General features: G+C 42.0%; 2 protein-coding genes across 2 annotated transcripts in view; one reads left to right on the top strand and one right to left on the bottom strand.

The window, feature by feature from the left end:
* Nucleotides 1-303, top strand: part of LOC308286086 (uncharacterized protein) — a gene marked incomplete at both ends in the record, with an annotated part of 1342 nt that extends 1039 nt beyond the window's left edge. Inside the window, one exon of the mRNA XM_080727045.1 lies at nt 140-303. Within this exon, the coding sequence (XP_080583171.1) occupies nt 140-303 (164 nt within the window). The remainder of the gene's footprint in view (nt 1-139) is intronic.
* Nucleotides 304-3115: 2812 nt separating this feature from the next.
* rabggta (Rab geranylgeranyltransferase subunit alpha) lies at nt 3116-23009 on the bottom strand. Its single transcript, XM_080723359.1, has 17 exons — nt 22899-23009; nt 22059-22087; nt 20474-20584; nt 19683-19807; nt 18429-18616; nt 16415-16672; nt 14789-14872; nt 12734-12816; nt 11244-11339; nt 10496-10601; nt 9538-9589; nt 9171-9259; nt 8676-8764; nt 8480-8596; nt 7396-7509; nt 7144-7231; nt 3116-4932 (listed from the first exon to the last, which is right to left on the bottom strand). Exons 2-17 carry the CDS (start codon nt 22059-22061, stop codon nt 4784-4786), a joined length of 1752 nt encoding a protein of 583 aa, XP_080579485.1. The 5' UTR covers nt 22062-22087; nt 22899-23009; the 3' UTR covers nt 3116-4783.
* Between the last annotated feature and the right edge of the window lie 568 nt (nt 23010-23577).

Raw genomic sequence — 23577 nt, 5'->3', positions numbered from 1 at the left:
TCCTCAGTGTTTATGTAACTCTTTGAGTTATATACAGACCCGTAAGGGTCAATTTGGACCCCTGGTGGTCCCCGGATCCGACATTGGGAAACAGCAGCCTAAATTCTTCGTCTTCTCCTTATTATTTCTTTTTCCGCAGGTTATGACATCATGACCAAGGGCTGTCAGAGCAGCATGGCATGTGGAGGTGCCATGGAGTGCTGCGAGGGAGAGTTGTGTAACAGCAGCACGCACAGCGGTCCTGACACCATTCTGCTACTCTGGTCCACTGGTCTCATTCTTCTCCTCAATGTGAAGATCTGAAAAACATCCTTAACACCTGGTCCACTGGTCTCATTCTTCTCCTCAATGTGAAGATCTGAAAAACATCCTTAACACCTGGTCCACTGGTCTCATTCTTCTCCTCAATGTGAAGATCTGAAAAACATCCTTAACACCTGGTCCACTGGTCTCATTCTTCTCCTCAATGTGAAGATCTGAAAAACATCCTTAACCCATTAAGACCTGAGGCCGATTCTACAAAGGCCTTCTAAATCAGTAGTTCTCAAACCTTTTTGTGTCAAGGTCCCGACAAACACTTTTCAAGATATTTCAAAAAAAGGTCAGATGTACAAGCTCGCAGCATGGCACGAAGTGACGCGCCGTGAGCTTGTACATCTGATATTTTTGAATAGCCAACGCAAAAATCTAAAATGACACAGATGCTGGGTTTAATTGATTAATTTGTGCTGCTACCTTTTGCACTTTATGTCTAACCTCATTATATATATATAATATATATATATATATATCATATATGTGTATTGTGTACATACATACCTGCTGCTATGTGGACGTACCGTTGCAATGCCACTCTTTGCACCTGACAGTATGTCTAATCTCATGTACATACCTAAAGCTTTTTGAATGCTTTGTGTAATTATGTAGATATTTTCTTTGACATGTCTCTTTTAAAGTGTTTCTCTGTGCTCTCTGCCCCCGCTTTGTTTCTTCCTGAAAAACGACAAAATGATAGCCTAGTTCCAGACCCTGAATTGCTAGCCACACCCCTTTACATGGCGATAATGAGTGTCAGGCAAACAAAATGATGGAGCTTGCACAAAACTTTATAGTGAAATGACAGTAAAACTGATTCTCATTCATTCCTTTGACTGAAACAGCAACTTTGTTCTCTCCTTGCACCAATTATTGTAGTCTTTTTGTCTGAAAACATGTTTGTAAAACTGAAGATTCTTGTATTCCTGCTTCCTAGATGTAACATAATAAACAGAAAAATAACCCATTAGACCTAATGGACTAATAATTGTTGGTCAGCACAAAACCACCATTATTCACCACCTTCGGTATTCTAACAGGTTGGAACCTATTTTATCAATTCATGAGAAAAAAATAAAAAATAAAAACAGATCTGGTTTTGTGATGACCCTGAGAACTGGTGTATCAATATGACATATATACAGTCAAATCTGGAGTGTTAATTTAACAATATTCTTATATTAACACTGCAGATTTGACTGCATATCTTCTGTTGCAAACCACAGTTTTTGTGCATCACTTAACAACGAGGCACGTTACTTATGGACTGCTACTGTTTCTGTATGTATGTAACCTTTAAACCTCCATACCTGAGCACAGCAGAGAAATGTCTCCTCGGGGGTTGCAAGGTGAAATACCTGGTCACCTACAGTATGGTGTCCCTCAAGGAGCACTTCTCGGCCCCAGCCTGTTCACCCACATACTCCGCCTTGGCTGGCATGGAATGTCATTCCACTGCTACAGTATGCTGATGATGATGATGACACGCCTAAAAACCGGCCCAACACCTTCCACCGCTTTGTCAGGACTAACCACCTGACCTGCCTTGAGGAGATAAGGGACTGGATGACAGGGACGTGCAGAGAATGTTAGAGAGGCAGGGGCTGACATTTCTAAAAGGGCCTTATGAGCATTATGAGCTTGGAGGTCGGCTATTTTCGATGCTTGATTTCTATACATTTCTTGACTTCAACAGAAGATGCTGCATTGAAGTTCAGGATTTGCATTTCCGTAAGTTCAGGATTTGCATTCCGGGACACCTTCCCCTCTTGAGATTCCAGCTAACTTCCCTTTTCTGTGGAAGTTTCTAGACCTCCGACTTCCCAGTAACTGACAACATTGACACGTCATCTATAGGTCACCATGTCATTTAGTGCGCTGTTTCTCCTCCAGAGTTTGTGTCAAAGTGTCCTTGAGCAAGACTCCGAACCCTAACTTGTTCCCAATGTGCAGGTTGGTGCCTTGCATGGTTTCCTCCACCATCGGTGTATGAATGTGTGTATGAATGGATGAATGTATGCACAATCTATGTAAAGCGATTTGGATAAAAAGCGCTATATATAAGCGCCACTTACAATCAGTATATCAGTTAACATGAGTTTAATATAGAATGTTAGGCGAACAGAGTAAAGTTAGATAGATAGTAGGGGTGTAACGATACATTTTAATAGCGATTCGATACATATGACGATACATATACTTAAATATCTTAAGTTAAAAACGATATTTCGATGCTGTTACTATATCGTTACACCCCTAATAGATAGATAGATAAGATAGATAAGATAGAATTAGAGCAATATCGATGCCAGATATTTGGGTCCGATGCTGATCCCAATTTTGGAGTCCAAGCCCACCGATTACAGATTTTTTGACTGGCATTTCATATTCTTTTGTTTGTTGGCTCCATTTGAGAACACTTAGGCTCACTTACAAACACATAACCATACCATAAATAAATAAATAAATAACTTTCAAATAAACAGGCAAAAGTAAGAAAGCCAATATACAAGCTTACAAAGTGTTGAGCTTGAACGTAGATGTAGATATTTTGGAAAAGTTACACCTATGACATGCCCAAAATAGGGAAGTTGAAACAAGTTAAAAATCACGGCACATCGGCTGCATAATTTCAAACAACCATATAGTCAGAAAAAGTCAAATAATGGACAATATATCAGTCGGGTTCTACAGTAGATAGAACGTCTAATTGTTTAATAATCCTATTTTACTATCAACAAAACAGTAAACATTAAACACACAGGAGACTTGCTGGAAGGCAGTGACACGATGTGTGCAGTTTTATTATGTGCAAATACTGTGCAAACATACTGTCATATTGTAAATGCTTAGCACAACTGTAAAAAAAAAAAAAAAAAAAGATTCTCTGACCATTATCTAACATAATAACATTATCTCAAAAACTGTTTTGCCTTTTGAAGCTTATAGAAGCAGTACAGTGGCAGTGATGCCTTCCTATCGTAGATGTGCATTTATTATCAGGGTCTCTATGTACATGCATCTTGGTGTGTGCGTGTTGTGCGCACCACATCTGTATGCCCATTGCCCACGTAAATAAACTAACCAATGTAACAGAGTATGACGTGCTCTCAAACAGGTAAACGGACAAGTTACGCGTACACACCCACGGACATGAGCGCACACATTCATACATCATGTTTGGACTTTGGTGAAGGTGGTTTTAAGCACTTAAAACTACAGTATATACTGTACTTCGTCGACCTTGGCCCCCCAGGGGACTATTCTTTGTCTCCCCCCTTAGTCCCACCTCCGTGAAGTTGGCACCCCATATGATGAAAACATATATAAGAATTGTGTCATTATTTAGTGCTGGATTTGTGCTGAATTGTGCCGTGAGATATTCTACACGTCACCATATTCTACACGTCACCACTGTTCTGCTGCTACATTCTACTATTAAGGTACTGCTGCTCTACACCGCCCTCTGTAGGGCAAACTATTGTACTGCTGCTAAATTCTGCTAATTCATAACATATCAATATTTATATATATATAACACAATTGATGATATCAACGGCAAAAATTGGAGCATATCCAGCACTAAAGAATGAGACCCTTTTTCCCGATTTGAAGCCAAAAAATTGGGGGTTCAAGGCTCAGCAAAACTATAACTTATAATATATCAAAAATGATACCAGCACAAATTCTAAGATTTACTGCAAAATTCAGCACAAATCCAGCACTAAAGAATGACACAATTTTTATAAATGTTTTCATCATATGGTGTGCTGACTTCACGGAGGTCTTAGTCCCCTCCACAACAAATCTATTTACTGAAAATTGCCGATCTACAAGCTCACAACACGTCGCAACATGACTGTGAGCTTGTAGATCTGATATTTTTGCTATATATTATGACATGCCCAGAAAAGGGACGCTAGGGTCCATGTGATTACGTGAGGTCTTTGACAGTATGTCGTCGTTGTCGGGTGGAAACCTTGTATGTCCAAAACCGTTTGTTTCGTATAAAATGATTTAAACTAGTGAAAACAGACGATCTACAAGCACACAAGTTGTGTGCTTGTAGATCTGCTGTTTTCACTACTTTTGTGCGATGGCCTTGTATGATGACTTTGGGGCTTTGCCTTGCGAAAAAATGTACAAATTTGCAACTTGGAGATACGAGGTTTCTGCCCGACAGTGACGATATGCTCCCGTGTATAGCAGGCATTACATTCTCTAAACATTATGCTCCCGTGTAGCAGGCCAGGCATTGAACTTCTCTCTGGTCGGGCATTACTCAGATTCTCCAAACAAGTGAACAAGTGGAATAAATAGTTGTTGCAGAGTCACAAGACGCCTGGGAATTTTTTTTAAATAAAACAGCCACTTGTTCTTCACAGATATCATTGCCCAGAGAGAGACAGATGGAAAACTAAACAGATGAATACTGGTGGCAGTGCTGCCCCCTGCCTGCCGCTCCCCGTCACAGCAGGAGGTCGGTGACGGAGGGCAGCAGCTCGGCCAGTTCTGATTGGAAGTTGGCGGTCTGAGTGACAGGGTTGCCGCGGAGATCCAGGCGGGTCAGCTTGGGGCAGGAAGCCAGGGGCTGCAGGTCGGCCAGCTTGGAGATTTCTGTACGCTTTGGTTAATTCATTAAAACAACTTTTGTTTAAAATATGTATTTTAGGCATTTTAGGCTTTATTTTAGATAGCGACCGGAAAGAAAATCCTCACAATTGGAAATGTTTGTTAAGCCAAGTCCCTCTCCTAAACAATTAGTACAATATGTAGAATTACGATGTTTTGGTATTATTGCTCTAAATGTATGTTCTTGCTGTTATGCAGTGCGTACAGCCAACCGGTTGTAGAAATCTAACCTTTTCTTAATTGCTTTTATTAAAAATCCAAGAACAAGAACAAGGTTTATAGACAATGCTTCATTGTCAAATACACTTTAATCTTAAAATATAATATCTATTATTACTGTAGGGTTTGACTGCCAGCCACAAGGTGCAGAGCCAACAAGAATCGAAATGACTGAAATTAGTTGTGGCGACTGTGAACTTAAATCCAAATACGCAGTAAAGTGCCTTTAGTCGCATTTGAAACGGGGTCAGCTGCGAGAAGGACTCATGATGACACTGTATGCGCTCTTAAGCCTGGTTCAGACCAGTTTTAAACTTGTAAAGACTTGCAAGATAATTCCCACACTGCAACACTGTCAAACTGGACAGTCATGTGCAATTCCAAATTAAGCGTCAGTGACGTGGAAATGCTTACTCCAGTCTAAGAGCCTATAGCGGAATGGAAACTCTCAAAGAACAGAAAACCTTGACTCAGAAACGATATTAAAAGATAATAGAAAACATGTATTTACACGCGCTGTAACAGTCACACACATGTACATACTGTACGAGTGTACGTCCTACACCAAAGACACACAAGACAAGACTCCCTTGTTCTGTCAGTTCATAATTGGCTAAAGAAAAACCATAAAACATTTGCCTCTCCTCTTCTAAGCTGTGTGAATGGTAAAACAAAGGCCCACTCTTCTGATGGCAGCTGTGTGACCCTCAACTTAGTAGTTCTGCTGGTCCTATCTAAGCAGATAAAAACAGACTAACCCAGTTTCTCATGCAGTTCATAGCTTTTTAAGAAAACAAACTCATCGATGTCAAGCAACATAACACACCAATATAATTTGGCCTCGTCAACAGACAGTCCACGCCAAATATCTGAGGCCATTTCCACAGCCACGGCTGTTGCCACATCACGTCAACCTCAACTCAGTGGTTGGATTTTGGAAGAGCATCCCTGCGGGATATGGGAATGGAACAGTTGGAGGAGAAAAATCGTAATAACGGCTGTGTTCTCAAAGTTGATGCTTAGTTGCGATTCAAATCTAATGAGACTCAATCAGCCGGCATCAGCCATCCTGTGACAGGAGAATTATTGCTGCTGTGAGTTTTCTGTGAGTTTTCTCTATATTTTTAATGTGGTCTCGGAAATCAATGTTTCTAAGTGACAAAAGACGGTATAGTGCTGCCTCAAGACCACCCTAAAATGGATGTAAAATGTACAAACTGTTTCCTAACCCTGTTCAACAAGGAAACCTGCTGCTATTAAAGTCAAGGAGGTACCATACCACCAGAAAACATCCCTCTGCTCCTATGCACTCATGTACTGTTCTATTATGGTGTGTGCACACAGCTGACTGCCACCATCTGAACCTGATGACAGCCTCACATGACATTACTATGCATCGTGATCAATCAATCACTTCATAGTCTGCTGAGAAATTACATCGTTATAACTGCCTCTATTGCACTTCATCTCTCCTCTCTGAGCTGCTCCATGTGGACACATTCAAGTTCAGTCTACACCAATGCAACTAGTCACAACTTGCAACCAGAGACAATGATTTTGTAACACTCTACATGACTAGTCTAAGAATTAAGGAAACACTAGAAAACAGACACTGTAAGGCCAAACGTCATTGAAAAAAAAAAGATTGTCATTAAATGATTAACAATGAAGTTTCTTCTTTTGGAACAAACAAAATAGCTAAAATAAAGTCTTGTATAAAACAAGACATAAATTGTTTTTAGTGGTTTTGGAGAGTAACAGAAAAAAATATCAGAAATGATTTGTCCACACTGAAAGTAGACAAAATATATTTGTATTAGTATGACCATGACGGGCCGCATAGACATGCTGCATGCTACATTTTGAAATTCTCAATAGAGATGCCACGGTTTATTTGGATAAAGGGTATTGATGTGGGGCTTCTTGAGACTATTGGATCCAGAAGCCAGCAAAGATTAGACTTTACTTCAAGGATACTGTTGTTTTTTAGCACAACCTCCTCCAGTCTGGGCAGGTGATACAATCCATCCAACTCCTGTATGGAGTTATTATCAGCCTCCAGCACCTGCACAGGAAGGCAACATTCCTTATCCGTTTCATTTCCCAAGACAATAAATCAATATGTAAACACAGCTTCCCTGTTATGATCTACTGACCATGATGAAAGGTGAACACGATAAGAAATGAGCTGCCAGCGTTCTGTGTGTGACAGATATTGGTGTTGTTTACCTCCAGGCACTGTAGCATAGCAAACTGAGGAGGCAGCCTCTGGAGCTGGTTGGAGGACAGGTTGATATGGGTGACCAATAGCAGCTGGTCCAGGTGGCACAGGGTGGTCAGGTTCTGTCACACATGAGAGACACATTACAAATGGACATCTTGAAGTTGAGAATTATTTTATGCTTTAGCTATTTTTGAATATTTGTGCAAATCTTTGAATATATATTTTTTAAAGTACTTGCTTCTGGAAGGGTGGTTCTCAACGGGCCTAAAAATGAAGGCCCGGCCCTAACTGGGCCCTAACAGGGCGGGCCCGAGGCCCGACTAGAAAGCATACATCTTAGGCCCTACCCGGTCGGGTCGGGTCGGGTAGAGTCAGGTTCGGGAAGAATCTGAGAACTATCACAGTAGGGTAAAAGTAATATAAATGAATACATCTCTATTATTGTTTCATTGAGCCTGAGGCCCGGCCCGGCTAACTAGCACACATTTTAGGCCCTACCCTACCCTACCCTACTGTAAATGTCAGGTCGGGGTCGGGTATGGTCAGGTTCTGGCAGAAATGGAGAACTCTAGGACAAATACATATAATTCTAGCCTAGGGGTCCTTGACATTAAAAAGTTTGAGAACCACTGACGTAGAAAGAAACATGCATTTTTCAAAAACCTTAGAAGGATTTAGAAGACATTTATAGAACCTGGTCAAAAATATTCAAAGACTTGCACAAATGTTCACGATCTTTCAAAAATAGCAGATCTACAAGCTCTACAAGCTGTGAGCTTGTATATCTGCTATTTTTTGCCGATCCCATCCCAGAAGGTTTTTCAGTTGTTACCGTAATTAGTGTTCTCCATCAGCACCATAGTATCTCCACCCAAAGGTTTGCTACTTTCAAAACTGGAAAGGGTGAGGACTTGGCTTTTTATATGCCTCTAAGTGCTCAAAAATATTACATTTTTATTATGTATTATATTCTATAAAGACATGCATTCCCATTTCTGTTAACAAAGTATTGGTTAGCTAAAATATTTGTGTATCAATCGATTAACAAAATAATCGTTTCACCACCATTTTCCATAACTACGCACTGACCTTGTCGGAGATGCTGAAGACGCGTACTTCGGCGTACTCCATTTTGAGAATGGTGTTTTCTATCATGAACTTACTGCACAGGTCCCCGTAGTAGGCAGAGCGCATGGAATCCACTTCCTGAGGGAGAAGGCAAAAAGGGCTGGATGAGCTTTCTGTACAAGCACAACGGACGAGTGCAATATCTGACCAGACTTACTTTGAGAGTTTTAAAGTGAGCAAGGGTCTCCTTCTCATATCCCAGCGGGTCCAGCGCCCTCATCAAGAGGATGATTGTCAACAAGCACCCTGCCAAGGAGAGGACAGAGAAAGAGAGAGAGCGGTTCAAAGACAACGTTGTCAAGGGAGATCGACGAGGTCCCCAGAACCGCTGTAGAACAGAGAAGCTGCCGTCGCTTGGTGATCAAATCTGGGATGTGCTCAAATGTGGAAGAATGGGGTACTTCTGAGTGCTTCACACGAATGGTGAGCAACTTGTGGGGGCAGGGCCATCCGTTCTAGTCTAGACTGTATGAGACTGACAGGATCCGTTTATGTGGATTCACTGAACAACCTTGCTCTAAATGCGTGACATCTCCATCCGTCTGTGTGTACGACACGTCTGTAGTTCACGTGTATCGAGAATCATCCGACCCGGCGACTTCAACCGCGTCACTGATTGATTCAAATGGAACGACTGCAGTAGCGTACTTACATTTATTGAGAGGTTCCAGCTCCTGGAGTTGATTACATGACTGCAGCTCGGACTGTAAGACAGAGGTCTTTTCCACTGACAGTTCACTCCTGCAAATAAAATAAAATCACACACAGAATTCTAATTTCTTCAGCAAAGTATACAACATGCATTCACCAGACAAACACATGCAGGCACACACACGCACATACAGTACATGCATTCACCAGAAAAACACATGCACTTACACACACACACACACACACACACACACACACACACACACACACACACACGCACAGGCGCGCACGCACACACACACACACACACGCACAGGCGCGCACGCAAACACACACACACGCGCGAGCGCACGCACGCATGCACGTACCTGAAAAGTTCCTGGTCAGTGGCGGAGTCCCGACACCAGCTCTCACTTCGACCTGGGGACATTAAGAGCATTGAAGATAATGCGAGTGGGATTGTATAGGATTCAGGACCACTGCTGGTGTAATGGCGATTTTGTTTTTGTGGGAACGCTATTTTAATGACATCACACTCACGAGCTGCGCCTACATATGCACACAGAACAGCTGATATAGAATGAGCAGTATGATCAGTCATTAGGAAACATCTTCTTAATGACCTTAATGTGTGATTTGTATAGGTTTTATTAAGGTTTACAGGTGTATAAATAGTAGTAGGGATCAATTACATAGGAATTTACTCGTTTTTAGCTTAGTTTTAGTCTTTGTAAATCATCTCTCTAGCGTGGACGCGTGTGCACATCTCTACTGTATCGTACCTTTGTGTGTGCGTGAAACTAAATACCGGTGTCGCGTGAAGCGACCAGTGCACCCCTGTTCAGTACAACAAGTACACAACATACAGAAGGTATACTGCAGGGATCTTCAACAGGGGGTCCGGGACCCCTAGGGGGTCCTCAGAGTTACTACAGGGGGTCCTCCAAATCGTTGTGTGATAGAAACCTTTTTTTCCCCTAAGAACTTTAGCCAAAAATAGCAGATCTACAAGCTCACAACGCCTCGCAGCGCGAGGCGTTGTGAGCTTGTAGATCGGCTATTTTTGGCAAAGGGGTTTAAGGTAGAGGGGAAAAAGAGCAGACTAAGTACAGAGTGAAAGGTCAAGTTTATTAGTATTGACGGTTCAAGTGGTTAAATATCTGAAAAGACAAATTGAGATGAATCCAAAATACACTGATGATTGTGCCGTCAAACGATGAAACTGTATGGAATCTATGGGTTGTGTGGGTCCCTGCTTCATCTCTCTCTCAAATAAGGGGTCCTTGGCCTGAAAACGTTGAAGACCCCTGGTATACTGTATATCACCTGTGTAGAGAGCGCAGTCTCGATGTGTATGTTTCTCAGTCCAGTGTACAGTTAGGTTATGTTCGTTGCTGATGTCACTGATGCTCCCAGGGGGAAGAGCACAGATCTGAGGCCAGGTTAAGGTTCATCATAAATCAACAGACATGCACTGGTCCAAAACCATTTATTACGTAAGTAAAAGTATCAATACTTCAATATAAGCTCAGTACCTCCCCTGTTCATGGGGGGATTCTTTCTTGGACTGAGCAGCAAACGTTTGGTTTCCAGCGAGGGAGACCCGGGTTCGAATCCTTGGTGCTACAGTTGCAATTACCTCCGAAGAGGACATAAAAACGGATGGATTGTAGCTTCAAGCTTCACGGTTCCAAAATCAATGCAGGCAATAATGGAATTAAACATTGGCCAAATTGTCAAATATTAGAGGCTGAAATTGTGAAAATGGCAGTTCTACATGCTCACAACGCCTCGAGGCATTGTAAGCATGTAGATCGGCTAGATAGTATCGTGTTATACAAAATGTAATGCCTCAACTCTTAGTGCTCTTAGTGGATTTTAACCACTTTAACCATTATTGTATGCTTTAACTTTAGAAAAATAGCAGATATACAAGCTCACAGCGTGGCACCGAGTGCCACGCTGCGAGCTTGTAGATCTGCTATTTTTCAATAGTTAAAGCAGTCAATAATCCTAGGCCTAAATGGGTTAACTACTAAACCTGTGGGCCTGGTGTGATAACAGCAAAGGATACCCAGACAGGGCTGTGCTTGAAGCGAGGATGGACACTCCTCCAGTCCACTCTGTGGGGCTGGCCGTCCAGCACCAGCATCAGCCCCACCGACTGCGGCTGGTGAGAACAAAGACACAGAGTGGGAGGAGGTGAGGCAGAATGTACTGTAGGTCACACAGTTGAGGGGATGCACACAGTCAAATCCTCAGTGTACATTCCACACCGGGATTGTACAAAATGCAATTGTGTTACATTGGTACAATCCCCGAGTAGGGCTGTCACGATTATGACATTCTACATGACAATTAATTGTCACTCAAATAATTGACAATTACATTTCTGTTTGGCTTTTAGGCTTTGAAGTTGCACAGATATGACACATACTGTATAACCTAAATACAAACGTTTAGTGGAAATATCCAATCTACAAGCTCACAACGCTATCTGCTATTTCCACTATTTTTGAAAGTGTTTGAAAATATATGAAAATTCTTCAACATGTAAACGATTTTGACAAAATAACCACAATTATGTCAAATAACCGCGATTATGTCAAATAATCGCGATTAGACGATTATGTAATAATTGTGACAGGCCTATGCCTGAGAATAAGAATCAACCTTATTGCTACATCACAGATTTGCAGGTGTAAAGAAGTGGGTGAAATGACCGAAATCCTTTTTTTCATGTTGCGATCCATCATTTTGTGGAGGATAGAGATAGAGTAAGACAAGAAAAACACAGGATAAAAACGGGTCAAATCAAACAGATATAAACCTATACATACAGACAGCATACAGTATGTAGTAGCAGGTATGTACATAACATGACATTTAGACCATTAGCAGCATCACATGCTCACTAAAATGTATAATTCTGCTAAACTGGGAAAGGTATTTGTACAGCAGGGTTCCCCAATTAGTTTTCCCCAAGGGCCAAATTATGTCTAGGGTACCAAGCCGAGGGCCACAACATTGCAGGGGGCGACGGTGGCGTTCCCGCTACTCCAGTGACAGTTCAGATATCGTCGTTGTCGGGTGAAAACCTTGTATGTCCAAAACCGTTCCTTTTGCATTTATCATTTTAAAAATGACTTAAACTAGTGAAAACAGCTGATCTACAAGCACACAACGCCTCGCACCGCGAGGCGTTGTGTGCTTGTAGATCTGCTGTTTTCACTACTTTTGTGCGACGGCCTTGTTTGATGAAGCAGAGCTTTACTTTGCGAAAGAGCGTACACATTTTGAGATACGGGTTTTCCACCCGACAATGACGATATACTAGTTTTGTTGCTGCTCTTATACCATCATTATTACTGGGGTTGGTGTGGGCCAGACAGTAGCCCCCCGCGGGCCGCAAATGGCCCGCGGGCCGCCTATTGGGGAACCCTGGTGTACAGTGTGTATAAATAAACCAGATGCAGTCTGAGAGAGCTCCTTCTCATGGAGAACTGAAAGAGAGAAGAAGTACCCACATTGACGGGCCTGGAGAACAAAGAGAGAAGTACCCACATTGACGGGCCTGGAGAAGGCCACGGCCACGCTCTCCTCCTCACGGCTGACGTACACGCAGCTGATCATCTCCTCGCGCTCCGCTGCCGGACGGAGGAAAACAGAGGATGCTAAAGCAGGGGTTCCCAAACCTTTTTGTCTCAGGGCACCCCATGAATATTTTTTAAATCTGAGGCACCCATACATTATAATTTTCACTCCCAGCATCTTATATTTATAGCATATCGTCGTTGTCGGGTGGAAACCATGTATGTCCAAAACCGTTCGTTTTGTATTTATCATCTATAAAATGTACTAAACTAATGAAAACAGCTGATCTACAGTGTGCTTGTAGATCGGCTGTTTTCACCTGTTTTGTGCGACGGTCTTGTATGATGAAGCAGAGCAAAAGACATTTGAAACTTAAGATACGAGGTTTCTGTCCGACAGTGACGATATTTTAGTGATTATTTTGCGAGGAAAACGTTGAGATAATAGCCATTTTGGTTGGAAATTTGTACTTCAAGTTTAAAATTACACTAAATAATATTTTTTCAAGTGTCCAAATAAATTCCAAATATTATCAAATGATCTCGCGGCACCCCTGGACTGCCGTCGCGGCACCCCAGGGTGCCCCGTCACCCACTTTGAAAACCCCTGTGCTAAAGGACAAGCATGATGCCACAGTGGGGGTTACAAGCAGGGATGGAGCTCCAAACAAGGGCCCGCTACAAACTCGATAACAAATGTATGGAGTACCCGCCCGTTATCAATAAGCTTTGGGCTTATCAAGTTCGTTATCGAGCATAGCAGCCCATGACGTCATATTTAGGCCTAGAATTATTGAATGCTTTAACCAGTGAAAAATAGCAGATATACAAGCTCACAGCGCGGCACCGAGTGAAAATGTGTGCAAATCTTTGAATATATGTATTTTCAAAGCGAACGTTTGTAACTCAAATTTTGCTTCTGGGGGGTCCCTGGAACTAAATATTTTGAGTCCGTGGCCAATTGCATATCATTTTTGGGGTCCTTCACATGAAAAGGTTTGAGAACCACTGACATGGTAGTCTCTCAAGAACAGACTAGCTGAGCTCCAGTTGAGTGAAAAGGACCTTTTCTTTGACGATTGCTGGCCAGATTGCTGACATAGAAACATAGGGTTTTCAAAAAATCTTAGAAGGATTCAAAAGACACTTATAGAATCGGGTCAAAATTCTAATTTTCACAATTTTTTCAAAAGTAGCAGATCTACAAGCTCGCAGCGCGGCACTCGGTGCCGCGCTGTGAGCTTGTAGATCTGCTATTTTTCAATAGTTAAAGTATAAAATAATAATACACTATAATGCCCATGGCATCATGTTTAAGACAAGATGCGATCAAGAAATTATTACAGTACTATTCATAATATAAAGCCATTTAAATTAACACTAATGAATGATTGTTTTAATGATATTAAATGATCATTTTGTTACTTTTTTCAATTGTCATCTTCATAGATGGTGGTCAGCCACAAACTCAAACAACCGGCCAAAAAAAGTTCTATTCAGAATTTGTTGTCTCACGTCTATTCCACTAAATATTCGAAAACGCTCAATAGTGGGCTCGATAAAAGCCTGGCTCAATAAGCAGGATCGATAAGGTGCTCATTATCAATAAAAATGAACATGCTCCATCCCTTGTTATAAGAGTTGTTCAGCTCGAGACCTCAAATAATAATCTGATGTCTCATTAATCACATTATTGAAAAGCAAAACATTTAGTGGATATTCACTTAAAAATAGGGTTGTGTGGGAAACACTGGGCTAAAGAGAGGACGCTATTAAAATGCTGGCACACACTCATGGATATAAGGAGGAAATTGGGTGTGTTGTTACAATACTTCCACAAAAACACACACGCGCACGCGCGCACACACACACACACACACACACACACACACACACACACACACACACACACACACACACACACACACACACACACACACACACACACACACACACACACACACACACACACACACACACACACACACACACACACACACACACACACACACACACACACACACACCTCTGCCCAGCAGCCAGCGGTAGTAGAACCAGGCACTCTGGTCGTTGGGGTCGGTGAAGAAGGCGTTCTGTACGAGCTCGTATTCTGGACACAGAAGAGGAAAACATGGGGTAGAACTGTATTGTGGGCCTGCAATTGTGTGAGGTTATTGATGAGTAAATAAATGACTATATAATTATTGACCATCAAAGATTGACAATGTCAGCCAGCCAGGGCACCAGTATCTTCGGCTGGTGCAAGTATTGTGTTCTGATAACTGAGGTGAATTAAATATTATTATTAGGGCTGGGATGCGATTACAATTTTTAATCTAATTAATTACTGGCTCTGTGATTAATTAATCGCAATTAATCAAATTTTAATCGCACATCGATATTTGAGAAGCATTTCTTTTCAAGTAAAACACATTTTGTTGTACGAGTGAATCAACGAGTTCGTTTTTTAAATCTAAATTTCGCATCCACTGGGCCAAGCAAAGCGCTCTGATCGGCTACTTCTCCCTTTGCGTTTGTTGTCTCTTATTGGTTGGTGCATCGCTATGATCGGTGTGCCCGAAACTGAAAGTTCTGTGGTGCAAAAACTAAGTGCGATTAAAATGTGTTAATTTTTTAAATCGCGTTAATTTTCTGTAATTAATTAATCGCAATTAATCAGTTAAAGTCCCAGCCTTAATTATTATATTTTGATGATTGCTATGTGTTGCATAGTCTCACATGGCCAGACTGTTGACACAATTTGCAAATGCTCCCGTCATACAGTTTGGAGCAACGGAAGTCTGATCATGACTGCGAGATAAAGCAGATGTGACGCACCCGCTCCCTGGGTGCAGTAGCGATAACAAGTCCTACTGGAAGCGTTATGTCTTCTTTCAATATCTTTTGGGGCGTTATTTCGTCTTTCTCTGTTGTTGTTGGTGTTACTTCCATGATGTTTTCAAATGTTTCCTTATACTTTACACGCATAACAAGAATATGCCACTCGAATGACTCTGTGCCTGTGTCTGTGCTAGTGTGCTTCTGTTATGTTTCCAATGGGACTACGGTTCCGTGCAGCGGTGACTACTTCCGTTACTCGCCTTTCGGGAGCTGTCGTTCCAGACTCTAAATAGCATTCGGAGATTGTGGAATAGTTGTCTGGCTAGTACGCGAGACTATGTGTTGCATGACCCTGAGACCCAGCTGCTGATAGGGACGAGGGAGGATAGGTAAGGAGGTCATAGATGCCACATAGTGGCCCCCTTTGTTTTATGGCTGTGTGAAAGAGATATGGTTCTTGGCTTTTAACTAGAAGAATGTGATGTGTGATGTTTTGTTTTAGACAATTAAGAATGAACTGTTAGAGGAAGGGCATATCTTCCATCCGTACATCTTTGTGCCTTGCTGAAGCAACATGTCTGATGTGTGAATGTTACAGCCCTGAAATACATCTTTCTATACCCTTATAAATTGCATCTGAGTCAAAGTGAACTGATCTTTTGAGAGTCTTCAATTCTGCTGGGCTTTAGACATGGAGTCCATAAATTAAGTAGGATTTCCACGCCATGACCCATTAAATCCTTTTAGATTTCTGCGTGGGCTATTCAGAACCAGCAGACAACACAAGCACAACACGTTCAACTGGCCGTACCTTTGAGCAGCTGCTCCTCGCAGACGCGGTGGGAGTGGGTTTGCGGGGAGGCGGGCGGCGAGGCGTGGGGTGCCCGGCCGCAGGGCTCGGGGGCCTCCGGGGACTCCGGGTGGAGCAGAGGCAGCAGGGTGCTGCGGTAGTGCCAGCTGGAGTAGTTGGAGAAGTTGGAGCCGATGAGGCGGTCGGTGAACTGCAGCTCCTGGTCCACGGGCACGCCGGACATCTTCACCACCATCCTCCGGTAGTCCCAGCAGTGGACTGGGAGGGAGAGAACAGAGCCTGTTATAGCTTCATGTCTAAATTAACCACATGAAACCTGCCGTCGCTATTTTGGGCAAATGTTCTAAAAAAAACCTAAACGCTACGGTTAATGTGCACTGGTTCTCAACTTTTTCAGGCCGTGACCCCCAAAATACTCATATTTGAAATGGGACCCCACCCTGACGAGCACTTGGAGTTGTAAGAGTTGAGGCATTACAACTCGGTTCTATTGTGAAATTGTGAAAATAGCCGATCTAGATGCTCACAACGCCTTGTGTTGTGAGGCGTTGTGAGCATGTAGATCGGCTATTTTCACAATTGCCTCTAATATTTGACAATTCGGCTAAATATTAGAATTATTTAAAATATGGCCAAATTGGATTAAAAAGGTCAACGCCCTTAACTCACTTAGCGCCGAGCGAGCCAGATTTCAATATGAATCTGCGCTTATAACGCCAGGAAATAGCTATATTGAATCCCCAAAATCACATTACATAAACAGGTACACGTGCCTGCGGATGCCACAAGATGACCACTAGAGTGAGCCATAGCACATAGACTTTCCATGGTCCCATGTTAAGTCAGAATAAAAAACAAGGTTCATGACATAACAGGATGGTACAATGACATGCTCTCCATTGACATTCAATGGACAGGCCGCGGGCCGCCATTTGAGCTCAATACTGCTCAATTCGTGCTTGATCGTCTCAAACCACCATTGGTATGGGCATCGGAACGTATATAGATGCCACACAGAAAGTTTCCGAATCAAAATCCGACCTAGTGAAGCTACGTGAGGGTCGGATGGTTTGCATTGAGCCTAGCGGCTAACAGAGGCCTACGTAAACAGGAAGCTATGGCTTAAAGGTGACGTCATAATCGTATCCTTTTTTTTCACGGTTTTCATCTGTATGCTAGTCGAAGGTAAGCTAACCGTTCCGCTCCGTCTATCAACCCAAATTAAAAGCTTAAACAATGCTTTTATATAAAAGTCGCTCCGAGTCGCTCGGCACTAAACGCCATCATTAGTTAGTCGCCCCGAAAGTCGCTCGGCGCTAAGTGAGTTAAATTGTCACTTTAGAAATTTGCAGATACCCTGTATACAATTTTGTTGGTTTGTTTACTGTTCAGTTGTTGTTATACATTAAGATAATCCTCTGGGGACCCCCCAAAATCATTTAAGGACACCCCCGGGGGTCTCGACCCACAGGTTGAGAACCACTGCTTTAGTTCACCTGGTGCCCATGTCTAACTAGTACCTGCTCAGGAGATCAGGTATAGGGCTGTCACAATTATTACATAATTGTCTAATCGCAATTATTTGTCATAATCGCAATTATCTTTCATAATCGTCATAATCGTTTCCATGTTGAAAAATGTTCATTTATTTTTTTAAAGTAAAAAAAGTAGTGGAAATAGCAGATCTACAAGCTCACAACGCGTCGCATCGCCACGCGTTGTGAGCTTGTAGATCGGCTATTTCCACTATCAATGTTCTTTTTTAATTATAAAGTTGTCAAATATGTCAGTAGTTTATTTGTATATTTAGGTTATGTGTCGTATCTACCATGTGCAACTTCAAAGCCTAAAGGCCAAACAGAAATGTAATTCTCAACGACAAAAACACAATTAAATCGCTAATCGCAATTATTTGAGAGAAAATGAATCGTCATGTAAAAAGTCATAATTGTGACAGCCCTAATCAGGTGCACAAAATACATTTGACTTTCAGTCCACCAGTCCAGCCACTCACAGTTGCGGTCGTCCTGACTGAGGCAGAGGTCGCACAGGCTCAGCTCCCTGGCCCAGTTGGGGCGAGGCAGGCGGGTGGACACCCAGCCCCGGTGGTGCCAGCTGCCGTAAGACTTGGGGTTCACCTTCAGACAGGCCTCCAGAAAGGACAGCTCAGCCTCGTAGGTCTTCTGCACCTCGTCCTCCTCCCTGAAACCATGCCATCAAAGATTAAATAATCAATGTGAAATTTATTCCAGTCACCCAGAAAAATGTTTTTGCTTCATGCTTTATTTACACATTGATTTGTATTTAACTACTTTCAAACCTGGCATCCCCGATTTAGGGCATGTTGTTATAGGTCCTATAATGATCAGATTTTTGAGCGGTGGTCACACCGTCTTGCGTGAATTTGTCTGTATGTTACAATCTATGTATGTCTGTTTGTAGCATAAGCTGCAATACCGCTGGTGACCAAATGGCGCTGTTGAGTCTCACACACACACACACACACACACACACACACACACACACACACACACACACACACACACACACACACACACACACACACACACACACACACACACACACACACACACACTCCTCTCACACACACACACAGGGTATAGATTAACGAAATGAACTGCTCACATCCACCGCTCACTTCAAACTTGGTTTTCTTTTTTCTCCAGCAATGACGCATGCCTACAATACTGGAGAAGGAAGCCGATTTACAAGCTCACGTGTCACGTCACGATGCAGTGTGAGCTTGTGAATGGCACACCATTACAAGTTTAAAATGGGGCTTAAGTGGTTAAGGTTAAAGCTAACAGGAACAAAAAGTAATGTTTAGGAGAATAAGGGAATGTCTCTGAATATCTAGGGCAGTGTTTCTCAACCTTTTTTTCTGCATGGGCACACTTTTCATGTCCCAAGAATCCATGGGCACACCATTACAAGTTTAAAATGGGGCTTAAGTGGTTAAAGTTAAAGCCAACAGGAAAGAAAAGTAATGTTTAGGAGAATAAGGGAAGAAACCTTGTATCTCCAAGTTTCAAATGTGTACGTTTCTTCGCAAAGTAAAGCCCTGCTTCATCATACAAGGCTGTCGCACAACAGTAGTGAAAACAGCAGATCTACAAGCACACAACGCCTCGCATACTGGCTTTCAAGCAGTTTCAAAGGGCACACTTGACCCTTCTCAGGGGCACACCAAAGGTCCCCAGGCACAGTGGTTGAGAAACACTGATCTAGGGAATCATTCTAATCTCACCTGACGGTCTCCAGGTGCATTAAGATCTCTCTCCTGTAGTTCCACAGGGTGGCGAAGTCAGGGTTGGAAGACAGCAGTTGCTGGCTCACCTGAAGAGCCTCGTCGTCCAGGATCCCCTCCTTCCTCTGATACAGCATACCCATGAGGAGTGAGGAAGACAAGACATTTACACAGCTTTCTGAAGGTTCAAGGGGAAAACATATTTCAAATAGATAATAGTTTGCATAATGGGAAGCAGTAGAAAAGGGACAAATTCTGTCCTTACGTACAAAATTAAACCAATCGTTATTTTAATGAACTAAAGATTATTTTAACCAATCTGTATGGTAGAGTATGTAAATAATGCAATATAACTACATACATGTATAATACATCTACAGTGGTCTGACTACTCTCCCATTGAGATAGTCAACAAGATAGCATTTTCTATGTTTTTTTATGTTTATAACGTTTTTACTGAATAGGTGCTAATTTTTTTCTTCTTAGATTACTATTTCTATGCATTCATGTTGATGTATTATCTTTGCTTTCCTTTGCTTATTGTAAGTCGCTCTGGATTAAGATACCTGAATTGTAAATTGTAAAATTGTAGACCCTGTTGTTCAGTAAGACACCTTCTGGTTGGTTGACAAGTAGCACTTCATAAAGCTCATAAACACCATATTTCCCCTGGCCAAGGTAGGATTCCCTCTCCGTTGAGCGGTGGTACAGTAGATGTTTGGAGACGACGCGGGTTCAAATCATGAGTTAAGACACAAAAACTTACGAATTGCCGCTTTAAAATGCATTACCTTAGAAAAACAGGCATCTCTGGCAGCCACATAGATCTTTAATTTCTTCTCTCGTTCTTTCTTCTTCTCCTCCTCTTGCTGAGCGGTGGATTTAATTTTCACTCGACCGTGCTGTTAGGGAGAGAGGGTGAAGTACAGGTTACAGTTTCAAATTTGTACATTTTTTCACAAAGCAAAGCCCTGCTTCATCATACAAGGCCGTTGCACAAAAGTAGTGAAAACAGCAGATCTACAAGCACACAATGCCTCGCGGCGCGAGGCATTGTGTGCTTGTAGATCGGCTGTTTTCACTAGTTTAAATCATTTTTAAAATGATAAATACAAAACAGACGGTTTTGGACATACAAGGTTTCCACCCGACAACAACGAAATATAACTCATGTAATTGGCCCACTGGCTTGTCACTTTGTCACAAATCTTTGAGTAGCAGCAGAGCTATAGAGAGATCTCTCTCTATAGCGCGCAATGAGGGCCTTTCCAACTCTTTTTCCCGGGCTGAATCAGGGGCCCAGCACGTCCCTGTTGGTCGCACAAGAGTGTCACGCAAAACTTGAACATCAGCTATTAGCACTATTTTAGAAACATGTTGGTGAAAGTGGTCAAGTGTGTCTATGGGATTTGATAAACATTTAACCAAGGTATTAATAAGCGCTTGTTAATGAATAATAACTCCATTGGATCCCATCGGAACACTTTTATTTGTTTATTTTTTCTGAAAAGTAAAGCTTATTGTCGGGACTCGAACCCGCGACACGCTGTCATGCATCAGATCAGAGCCTATGTGGTATGCGCCTGGAACGCTAGGCCTTTTGGCGCCCCGCCCCGTCTGTATTGGCTGAGAACGAGGGTGTAAGTGTAACGCTAGACACCTGGGAGATGAAATGCTGAGCTGGAGCGCAACACCTACCATCAGCTCCCAGAACTTACAGCACGCATGGCTACACGGAGCTGGATATTTCATATATCCAAGTTTTTCAGATATCCACATAGAAAAATATCTAGGTCCACACGGAGCTGGATATTTCTTATATCCCGGTTTTTCAGATATCCAAAATATCTAGGTCCACACAACAAAGATATCTAGGACTAACAAGCACACACACAGTAAAGTCTTCAGAGATATCCGGGTTCCCTGTCTACACGGATCCAGTGAATCGGATATTTTACAATCTCTCCACTTATTTATCCGGTTTAGAAAATATCCAGCTTCGCGTCCGAAATATCCAGCTTTGTGTGGCTGCAAGCCCCAACAGCACAAAAAAATGTCTAGATTCAGAAATATCCAGCTCCGTGTAGCCATGGCCCTAGCCAAGTCGTGCTGAGTTGGAACTTGGAAGTGTCCAAAGCCAGAACCTTGTGGTCCAAAGGCGAGTATTACACAATCATTACAGCAATATTATAAAATGACTGACATGCACAAACACAAAACCAACAGAGCAGGGGGTGGGACGACTCAGACGAGACAAGTAACTCACAATACGATACTGTGATGATATTTGGCTCACGATAACGATGACATTACGAATACACAATATCACATATTTCCTTTAGGATACATCACGTAGGGGTATGATGAGTCTCTTACCATCCTTTCGGCGTGGGATCCGGACACTCCTGGAGAAATGTACAGAAACAAACAGGGAATATGACAATATGGCACCTTTAAATGAACCCTGGGCACTTCACATTGATGTTAGTGTCTCTAGCTCTGGCCTGGTCCATAGTGTTAGAGGAGTTCTCCTTTAACTCCTCTAACGATATGGACCAGAGCTAGTAGTGTCTCCACTGTCATGGACTGCAGTCCATGGCAGATTCTTTTGTTAAAACATAAAATCTCCATATTCTAATAGTAATAATTTCTATTGAGTTTGTTCAGTACTAAGGGTGTCCCCATCTACCAAGCTCTTTGATTAAACAGAAAATACATTTTCAGGTAGGCTGCCAATATCATAATGAGGAGAGAGTACCCATTTATAAGCTTCAATGTTATGGTGTTCCAACACCAATGGCTGCATGACGCTCATTTCTTTATGTCATTTCTCTTGTTCATCTTGTATCATGTATGTTCTCTCTCTCCTGGTTGGATACAATTTGTATCCCATTCCCAACCTGAAAATGACATTTCTGATTTCCAAGGAGCTGAACAAACACTCTATGGCAATGATAACTATCACAATATAGAACTATGTAACACTTATTTAAACAAAACAGAACAGAAAATATTTTTAATATGTTATTTATAATGCTATATGGGATGTTCACATTCACAAACACAACCCCCACATCCATTTACACTGCACTGGTTCAGTGGGCTGGGCTCCCAGTTCATTCACAACAACATTTAGGCTTTGATAACAGTAACGTTAGCGTGCGTCCACATAGAAAAACTACATTAATTCGGATCTATGAAAGTAAGATTACTTACACAAATCCACACAGCTGGATTGTCTCCGTTTACGTTGTGTTTTATTTCGTAATACGTTTAGATTTGTCTGTGTCACTCCAGTAAATTCAACTACAATTTTCTCTGTTTCCGTCTCACAAAAGTGACGTCGTCAAGTGTTTCAAGCATGGTGTTCTGGCGTCATCTAGTGGACAAAGTAGCAAACAGCAGAAGTGAAAAGGGACTGAGCCTGATCGAGGTAATAAATCAATTATTATTCATTAACACAATGTGGGGGGTTGGATTTGGGGTTTGGTGGTTATTTATTTATTTATTTATTTATTTCTTTCCGAACTTCACAACAAGTCATTCAACATCAACTGTCTTAGACAATTCACCAATGACCCATCATCTTTATGGCGTTTCTTAAAATCCCAAATGATATATCTTTTCCAAAACTGGAGTACAGGAGTTTATTTTATTGGGCAATTAATTACATTCCAGTCAAACTGTCACCCTTTAGGCATACGTTTTTTGGCTTGTTTTCCCATGTTCAAACATAGGCCTAATTTATCTCTGAACAGACAAGCCAAGGACACTGGAGTAATAAGGACAGATCTATAAAAACACATTATATTTAACATTGGATTAAAAAGTAATATTCTTTTTGGTTAATTAGATTTGACTTATAGGCTATTGAGGAAATATATAGGCCTAATGG

This window comes from Nannobrachium achirus (genome assembly GCF_963921795.1).
Source record: "Nannobrachium achirus genome assembly, chromosome: 1".
Classification (NCBI taxonomy): Eukaryota; Metazoa; Chordata; class Actinopteri; order Myctophiformes; family Myctophidae; genus Nannobrachium; species Nannobrachium achirus.
This window is presented reverse-complemented; position numbering and strand designations above follow the sequence as displayed.

What these genes read in the sequence shown, in the direction of transcription:
- rabggta (XM_080723359.1), bottom strand. An exon ending in CCTTCTCCAGGCCCGTCAAT is followed by an intron (nt 11,340 to 12,733) that starts GTGGGTACTTCT and finishes TGTTCTCACCAG; the next exon opens with CCGCAGTCGGTGGGGCTGAT. An exon ending in ACTGACCAGGAACTTTTCAG is followed by an intron (nt 9,260 to 9,537) that starts GTACGTGCATGC and finishes TTTTATTTGCAG; the next exon opens with GAGTGAACTGTCAGTGGAAA.